General features: G+C 42.2%; 1 protein-coding gene across 1 annotated transcript in view; it reads left to right on the forward strand.

Annotated features, from left to right (window-relative positions):
* Nucleotides 1–9,340, forward strand: part of METAP1D (methionyl aminopeptidase type 1D (mitochondrial)) — a gene marked incomplete at its 3' end in the record, with an annotated part of 24,272 nt that extends 14,932 nt beyond the window's left edge. Inside the window, exons 6-7 of the mRNA XM_009074263.1 lie at nt 718–881; nt 9,313–9,340. Coding sequence (XP_009072511.1) covers nt 718–881; nt 9,313–9,340 — 192 coding nt within the window. The remainder of the gene's footprint in view (nt 1–717; nt 882–9,312) is intronic.
* Nucleotides 9,341–9,347: the final 7 nt, after the last annotated feature.

Consider the following 9,347-nt stretch of genomic DNA (forward strand, 5'->3'; position numbering starts at 1 on the left):
GTGCCTGCCTGCCGTGGTGCAGAGCTGCAAACCCTGTTTTAACTGTGCATTGCAGAGTGCCATAGTGCACAGCCAGGGTGGCATAATGCCACGTTGTAGTGTAAAACTGAGAGGAAAGAAAATTCTCAACAGCTGGCGCTGGATTTGGCCCATGCTTGCTTTCTGTGCATGTTGATGGTAGGGTGTAGCTCTCACCTCCAAGCTCCACTGGGGGATGCTGACTGGGACGTACAGATCTCTCTGCCAGCTGCCAACAGATCTCCCAGTGCCCACAGCCAGCACTGGGGCTCAACCCTCTGGGCACAAACAGGACCCTGGTGGCAGGGGCAGGTGCCAGGCTGGGTGGGCACCCACCAGTCCCCCAGGCTTCCCTCAGCCCATGCACAGCCCCCACCATCCTCTCGCAGTGAGCCTCATGTCCTGTGGCTGAGCAGTGTTGGTGTCTGGTGCACTGCTGGGCAGGGATGCACAGCTTTTGCCTTCCTTGAATTTTTAATTGGCAGCACTGGCAACGCTTACACACCTTGCAGTCTCTCAGGCTTTTTTTTCTCCCTCTGCAATGTTTCGCTTTCCCAGTCTCATTGTTGCTAATACAGCTTACCTGTTTATCTGTTGCAATGTATAGCTTGTTCCTAGAAAGAATGGATTTAATTAAGGAGCCGATCTGTTTCTGGATGCAAAATGAGAAAATGTCTTTACATTTCTGCATGTGTTTAGGTGTATTACAATGGCTACCATGGTGACACTTCTGAAACCTTTTTGGTGGGCAATGTGGATAAATCTGGTGAAAAGTTAGTGGAGGTTGCCAGGAAATGTAGAGATGAAGCAATTGCAGCTTGCAGACCAGGGGCTCCCTTCTCTGTAATTGGAAACACAATCAGGTAAGCCTTATATTGACAAGTAAAAGGAGGGCTGGCAAGTGGGACAAAGGTTATTGGTGGTTTGGTATAAAGCTGATGACATGTTTTATGATTCAAAACCATCATTTCAGTCTGATATCAGTATGTGAACTGCCAAGCTATAATGTTGTTCCTTGGGTAAGAGGTATTTTTTTTTAAAGTGAATTACACTAGGGTCAGCAAAGATAACTGTAGAAAGAGACAAAGATATTCATAAGGTAGATTTAAATTAACAGCTGTAATTTGCAGTAGGCTTTTGCTTATTTTCTATTTGTGTGTGACACTACACCACATCTGTCTAACAGTGTAAGAAGCTTAGAAACCATTGTTTTCGTTGTATAGCAATAATGAATGTTACAAAGGAATTAGTCAACATAAGTAAGTCTCTTTGTTTAAAAACTACAAAAATATTTAACTGGAGAGCCTCTGATCTTACAAAGAGCAGTGCCAGCTAACGTCACAGGGAGAAAGGAGCTGACATTCAGAGATTTTTCCCTATTTTGCATCTTTTCTAGCCTTCACATAAATGCAGTCATGACTCTTCTGCTGCTGAGGGTTTTGAATAAAAACGTGTCTTAGTTTTTTGAAGGTACCTATGGATTATTTTAAAATGTTTGCCCAAAAAAAAAAAAAAGACATATATCGTATACGTTTCATTAAGCAATACTTCTTTGGACTGTTAATGGTCCCAACATGCTATTGAATTCGTTCTGATTACTTAAAAGCTGCAAGGCTTAGTCACCTTGAAAGGATACTGCTTTTTTTTCTTCATAAATCTTCAAATACTTTAAGAAAAAAAGAGAACAGCAAAATATCAGTTAGATGTATTTATAGCTTTAAAAATATTGTAACAGAGTCTGAATCAAACTTTAGTAAAACCTCTTTGGGTTATATCTGAGAAGCTTTTATTGAAGACTTTGTATAAAATTGTGTTTTTGACAGTTTTAAATTATAGGCTAACTAGCCTGGAGAAAAAGGATAGTGTCTTTCTGTTCTTTCATAGGAAATGTTGAATCAGACCCCTACTGGGAAAAGAAATTTAATGCATATCTCACTATCTTACTGTCCATGAATATAATAGAAGTGAATTCAAAATGTAGTTTTATTTTTGCAAATGGGATGAGTCGATAGATGCACCTCATATTTTTGAACACCTAGGGTTCAACAAATTTACTGGTGGTGCTCTTGCATTTTAACAAAATTTATTCTTGAGTAGAAGGGGGCACAGAACACTGGATTCTTATTCAAGCATTCTATCGAGCTCTGCATTCATGGCTGTGTCTAAAGGGCATGTCAGCCTTTGATTCTCTCTGAGAGGTAATTATCCTTTTCCTGTCACGGAACAACAAATGATAGCTAACTACAGAGGCACATTTGCAGTAGTCACATTCATCAACTGCAGAAAAAAAAATTCAATTTAATTGTGCAACACAGCTGCACATAGGCTTTTTGAGCATTTCTGTTGTTCTCCCTGTCTTGCTATTCCTCCCTCCAGATCTATTTTTTAAACTTTTTTTTCTGGTTATTTTTTTCCCCCTTTTTGTCTCTTCTTCCATTTTTACTCTCTGTACTTTCTTGTTAAAGTAATTTTCCTTTGTGGCTCTCATTCTTTTTTCCCCATTGAAGGCTATGAATGTAGAAAATTATCACAATTACTCATATAATTGAGCCTCTTTGTAGCAAGTGCAACTCCAGTAGCCTTTCTCCATCATGAAAATGGTTTCATTATAGGGTTTTTCATATTCTCTGACACCATCTACACAGAGGAACAGGCGTGCAGATGAGATGTACTAGGAACAGGGTAGATCAGTAAGGTCACAGTAGGAATAATTAGCTCTGCTATGGAAAGAGCATCTAGGCCTTTTACTGCTACATAAATGTACTGTCCATGGCTTTTAGTCACAAAAAAACTTACTAACAAATGGAGCTCCCGCCTACTACTTTGAAAAAAAGATTTGTATCAACACTACAATTTTCCATCATTAAGACTAATAACACAGAGCCTAGTATACATCAAGGGGAATAAAAAGAAAAATCTCACATTCAAGTGGCGGCTGGGTGCTGACCTTTGTTCCCTTTTTTTGTGTTCAACTTAACTCTTTACAAAAAAGAGCCACACGCCACACCAACATGCAGGTGAACTCCAGCTAGTGCTAGCAAAGCATGGCATTCAGTTGGAAAATCTGATAAATCTCCGTGCAGGATAATGCATTTCATTACAGATTCACTACATTAATTCTAGCTGTATTAAAAAAAAAAAAAAAGGGAAGAAGAAGAAAAAGAACAGAGTTGAATGTCACATTGGATTTTTGCTGTGCTGGAACCGAGGTCAGTTTACTTGCAAAGTGTAAATATATAGGCAGCACCCCCTTTGAAAAGCAGATTAATCAAAGCTGTTCAAAACTGCATGTGAAATAGCAGGTCATTAACTTTATTTCTCAAGATTTTATCGTGTCGACAATTTAAATGTGCTGATTTGTTTAGAACTACTTTAACACTGCCTCTGCTGAAAGATCACCTTGGCTTGGTGAAGCTGTGTGTTTCAGGTTATTTGTCATTTGACATTTGCTTGCATACATACATGGAATACATAATACATACATATACATCAAAATCTGAAGTTTCACAAGAGTTACATATCATAAATACCTGGGAACAAGCACCTACAAGCTGAAAACATTTAGGTCCATCAGAATGGAAATGTGGCTAAGTTTCTTTCTTCAGTATTTCTATAAAGGTGCTCAGGTGATACGCAGAATGCATCTTATGCACATATAATCAGAATGTTTCCTTTCTGCAGTGGGTTTGGGAATAATTATATCTCAGAGGTAAGTTTGCAGCCAGTATTCTAGCATAGTCTTTGTTATGGAAGCTCAATAGCTGACACTGAACATTTCATGGATAGCAGTTCCTTCTCCCATCAGCTACAAGTCACAAATAAAAGATTGTATGGATTCATGAGTTACTTTGCTTAGAAAAATTTGGGTCTTTGTTAACCCGTTTTCATTGAAAGTGGTGTAAAAACTGCTGGTCAGCTCCAGTGGAAACAGGATTGGGCCCTATGGTCCATTTTTTCCTACCATTTCTGACATTTCTCTTTCAGACAGAAATAAATCTAGTTTGAAATCTACTTTTTAGACAGTGAGTTTAGGTACATGAAAGTGTTGTGGGTGTAGAGAGCTAAGAAACTTAAATGTGATATTGTTAAATAAACCAATTTCCAACTCCTAGGAAAAAAATAGTAGTGATGAAAGTATTAATAAATGGTTTAAAATGTTTAACTCGTAAGTATATGTTTTGATATTAATTTAGAACAATATAAAGCAGAATTTTAAAAAAATCTGTCTCTATCAGATTATGCACATTTAAACAATAAGTGGCTCAGGCAAAATAAGTCATTTTAATGTCATCTGTGATAGATTTTCCTTGACAGCTACTGTAAATTACAATTACACTGCTTCTCTCTGCACTTGAAAGTAAGCATTGCAATAAATTATCTTTTATTTCAATCCATCATGTCTGCTTTCAGAAACAGAGAACCTCAAATAAAAGTTCAGCACTATTGTAAGAAAAATACAGTAATTTGTGTTCCAGTTTGAAACTAAAATGTACCTTTCTTTCACAAAACAATTGTTGGCTTTCAAAAATATTACTAATTATACCTCAACATTTATTGTCATTATAGGGAATCCCTGAACTTGTGCATTCCCTTGGTCGAGGATTACTATTTAAGAGAAAAACACTTGAATATTTTCCCTGTAGAATTTTGTAATTTCTCAAATTAGATAATATGGTACTATTAAAAATAGATATTTTTATCAAAGCAAATATAGTTTAGGCTGATGCTTTTTTTCAATACTTTGTTTAAAAAAGCCAATATGCCATTCAGGGGCCATTTTGCTAACAATACTTCTAAGAAAAACATGATTACTTGCCATTAAAAAAGGCATTTCAGGTCCCTGCATAAGAACACAATTACCATAGGTCTGTTACTGCTTTCAGCATTTCTTAAGTATGTTCATTGCCAAGAAGTGTAAGACAGATTTGTTTAGCAGCTTGAGCCATTCAGGTCATGCTGCTCTGCAGAACCATGCTTGATAAAGTTTCATCCCTGGGAAGAGAAGCTGACACTGTGGGAAGCATCCCTCACTGGGAATCAGTCCTCTGGGATGCTCATCCTGGGTAACAAAGCAGTCTGTGCCGTCTTGTCCAATTCTTTCTTGCCTTGTGCCACCAGGGAGCCCAGAGCAGCAGTTGCTGTCAGTGCTGAAAATGGCTTTTGTTTCACCTTTTTCCTCAGCGAGTGTTTAGAATACTGGACCTTGAGGAAAAAGTGACAAAACTTGGTAAAAAAAACAAGAAAATGCTCTTCTAGATGCTCCTAGAGGCTATCTCCTTACAGGGCAGCCCCCTAAGGAAAGTCTTTCATCCTGCTTTTCAGCTTCTTAGCAGGAGGGATTTGTCACCCAGGAGCTGCTTTGAGGGGAGGCTGGAGTATCGGAGAGGTGTGTAGAGAGTCGGTCCTGTCTGTTCCTGCCTTGTGGCAGTTTCCCTGTTGGGCTGCTGACAGGACAGCAATGCATGTCTTCACACTTAGCCCGCCTTTCTGAGAACTAGCTGTTGTCTGACGACATGGGAAAAGGATGCTCAGATGGCAACTGACACCCATCTCTCCTGTCTCTGTCCACGCTCAGAAGCATGAGACCATCCTATGAGAGGCTCTGACAATGGGTGTAGGGGGATAGCCTGGCCCTTACTGCTCTTCCTGTACCAGCTTGGCCACTGCTGATCCATCCCGATGCCAGACACTGCCTGACTTTGGGGGGGGAAAAAAAAAAAGAGGCAGCACTGGGCAGGAACACATGGCAGCAAAACATAAAATCAAGTACTGGGCTCACTAAATGATTGTTTTTAATCCTGACCACTTCACCTCTGGCCAAGCATGCAACATGCCTTAAAGAATAAAAAGTGTGATGATAGATGTTGTCAGTGGGTATTTTTAACAATGATTATTCTGAAGAACCATTTTTTTCCCCTTGATGTTTGTCTGTGTGGTGTGGCTCTGCTGCCCCAGACTTTGCTCTGGAAATGATTTGCTGGGGCATGCCCCATGAACAAGGGGAACTGCACATCCTTTCCCATAGCAGATGCCAGGCAACCCAGCTCAGCCATGCTGACTTCTACCTCCTGCCCTCACTGCTTTCCCAGTTGCAACAAGGGCTCCTCCAGCTACCTAAACTTACCTGCCTGTCTGCAAGAAGCGGCTGATGAAGTTAGGGCTGCAGTCGTGTAAGGTTGTCTTCAGGTAAAGCTGGAAAGAAAGGCTAACAGATCCTGAGCTGGGCAATGAGACAGTGAAACCAAAACGTTGATCTGTTGTCAGCAGCAAATGGCAAATATGTGCAAAAATGCTGCACTCCATGGCATCCTGATTTTTTAATTGGATTGCGCAGTTTGGGAATCCTGGAGACCAGAGAGGTTAACCAAGACCAGTAGTTCAATTCACTCTTCTCAGAGCTGCTTCAAACTTCCAGCTAATGTGTGCGTTTACAGGATTGCCTTTGCAAGTTGCAGCTGGGATCAGCAGCTCTGGGTTTTTATGAAAGCTGAGTGTGTTACTTTAAGTCCACAAGGACGTGAGAGCTCACTAGGATTTTTAAATACTCCAGAGTAAAGCTAGTAGTTGTGGAGGGAAATTCCCTATAGGTCCTTCTGAAGCACATGCAGATACTAAAACCAGATTGAAAGTGGCTGAGTTTCATACCTGCAGCTTATTTTCTCCACAGGTTTTCTGTGTTTTCTTTTCAGGTTTACTGACCATGCTACATTTCAAGTAAAGAGTACCAAGGCTCTGTCTGTAGACATTATTAAGAGGGAAGGAGGAGGGGCACAGACGTCTGTCAGTGCAGATGTCAAAGCCCTGTGAGCTTCAGGATCCCCTATTTTGATCACAGACAGTAACCACTGAAGTACTGATGCCAACAGAGTTGTTTTCAAGCTGTTTGGCAAGAAAGTGGCAGAATTCACCATTGAAATGCATGAGGACCACTTCTTTCACTGCATGAGGACAGGATACTGTCTTAACACTGCCTTCTGTGTGCCCCAGTGCTCATGTGCCTGGTACCCAGCATGCAGCTGCTGCTGCTACTGGCACCCTCCTTGGCAGCAGCTGAGTGCTGGGTTGAGAGCTTCCCCTGCCTACTGTATGTAGCCATGGTGCTCAGAAAAATAGCTGCACAGAAAAATAAGCTTTCTGTCTTGCTATGGAAGGTGAATTTTTCTGGGGGAAAAATTCCTGTAATAATACAAAACATCTCAAAAAATGGCTGTGGCTTTTTCAGTGGTCAGGGATGACATGTAAGGATATCAGCAAACCTGAATAGTCAGTGGGATTGTTTATGCTTTTGCAAAAGGACTTGCAGAAGAAGGTGAAAACAAACCTTAGCACATGTTGCATGGATGGCTTCTCCCATCTCTCTTCAGAGAACCACTTCATCCATATGGGAGTCATTATCTGCATTGCTCTGGGCTTGGTCACTGGCGATCTTCCGTTTGTTTTGTGTGTGTTTCAGAGTAATCTGGCTTTCTAACTCCTTGCCATTCCCTGTACTTCTTGCTTGGCCTTAGTATTGTCATAGCCAGCAGGCCAAGTCCCTGACCCAGATGTGGGGACATGATAGAAAGGCAGGGGAGAAAGTATTTTCCATCTCTACTAGGACTTCTTGCAGCATAAACCTTCATTAATTTTTTCAACATAAATATATAAGGTAAAAGCCTGGACTTTGAATGTGAACAAATGAAGCTCCAACTTCTGGCCTTGTCAGCAACCCTCTTTGCCAGTACTTTGGAGTTAGGGGGCAGATATACCTGACATTTCCATTCTTTTCCAGAGTTAATGAAGAAATGTGATGAGTTTTTATATCAGACCAATGGGTAGGTAAAAGCTAATATAGAAATCCTGTTAAAATGTGCTCTTAGGTCTGAACACTGCAGCATTATTAACCATTGACCCAACCCTACTCTCTCATTGCCGTTTCGCTGTGGTGGAGCAGCATGTCCCTCCACTGCAGTGGCATTAAATTCTGGGCCGATGACCCATGGGCACTGGAGCCAGCACTGCAGGGTCTGTGAAGCCTGGTGTGCAAAGGGATTACTTCCTACAGCAAGCTGAGGCCACTTTGTGCCTGAATGAGAGCTACCCCGTGGGGTTTAACATGCTTTAATTTCTGTAAGAGCTCACACCTTTATTTGACTTTCTTAACTTTTCAATTTTTCCACCTGTAGTGAAACTCCAAGAGATCATTTGTTCGGGTGTAAATATAGGCAAACCTGAAGTTCTTAAGTGCCTATCTTGATTCAAAAGAAGTCGGTGAAGCTTTTGATGTTGTAGGCAAAATCTCTTCAGATGAGTGCCTTCCTGTCTTGCCTTTGTCTGATTTTAAAAATAGTGTGGGGATGATATGCAAGGACAGGGGTAGCTTCCTTGTCACTTCTAATCCATCTTAAGGTCCTGAATCTCTGCACTTTTCTGTTTTGGATGTGGGCAGCCCTCGGGGCTGAGCTGCCTCAAATCACTCCCTCCACCACTGCTTGAGTAAGGGCAGAACCTGAGAGTGAAGCCTGCAGATATGGGGTGGTGCAGCAGCCAGAGGACACCCCACATGTCTCCAGGTCCTCCAGGTTTTAGGGGCTGGGATAGGAATTTGCTTTCTTGTTGTGGGTAAGGAATCAGTGCCCGCCTGTGGTCCTGCAGGCAGCACTCCTCCCTGAGGCAGGCCATGAAAGGTAGGACAGATCTCCCAGGCAGAACCGAAACACCCTAATTGTTATGATTTGGTTTTGCCTCTGTGGTGATAGGTTCGTTAGAAATACACTGTTAATTAGCGTGAACATATTTGCTGGACTTTAATACATTTTCATACTGAATGTTTGCAGTATTATGAAAGCAAAGGAGGTAGGGCTCTTAACTCTCCCTGTTGGCAGCAGAAGCTTCTTCTCCTGCAGGAAACCTGACGTGGGCTCCACACCTAGGGAGGACTCGGTAGAGGCTGTGGTCTGGCAGTGTGCTGAGACTTTGGCGGCCCAACTTGGCAACTGTAGCTGCACCATGTTAAAATGTGTGCCCAGTGTGCTTGAGGAAAAGATTACCCTCCATCAGACAGGGAGACAACACGCTGACATCTCGTTTAGACGGCAGGGCTGGTACAGGAGCTACCAGCCTCTGCTGGCAGGCGTGTTAACTCTGAAACCTAGCAATGGCTCACCGGTGCTCGCTCCAGGGCCTCTTGTCTTTCGGAGTGAGCACAAAGTGCCGCCCCGGTGTCGGTGGCAGTACAGTGGCAGGGCCCTGGGCCGGCTGGTGGAGGTGGTGGTCGGGGCACGTTCCCTCACGGTGTTCTCTTTGCCCCCGCAGCTCCGTGGCGTGGCGCGGTGGCTTCCAGGTCTGCC

This window comes from Acanthisitta chloris, unplaced genomic scaffold (genome assembly GCF_000695815.1).
Source record: "Acanthisitta chloris isolate BGI_N310 unplaced genomic scaffold, ASM69581v1 scaffold2615, whole genome shotgun sequence".
In the NCBI taxonomy this organism is placed as follows: domain Eukaryota; kingdom Metazoa; phylum Chordata; class Aves; order Passeriformes; family Acanthisittidae; genus Acanthisitta; species Acanthisitta chloris.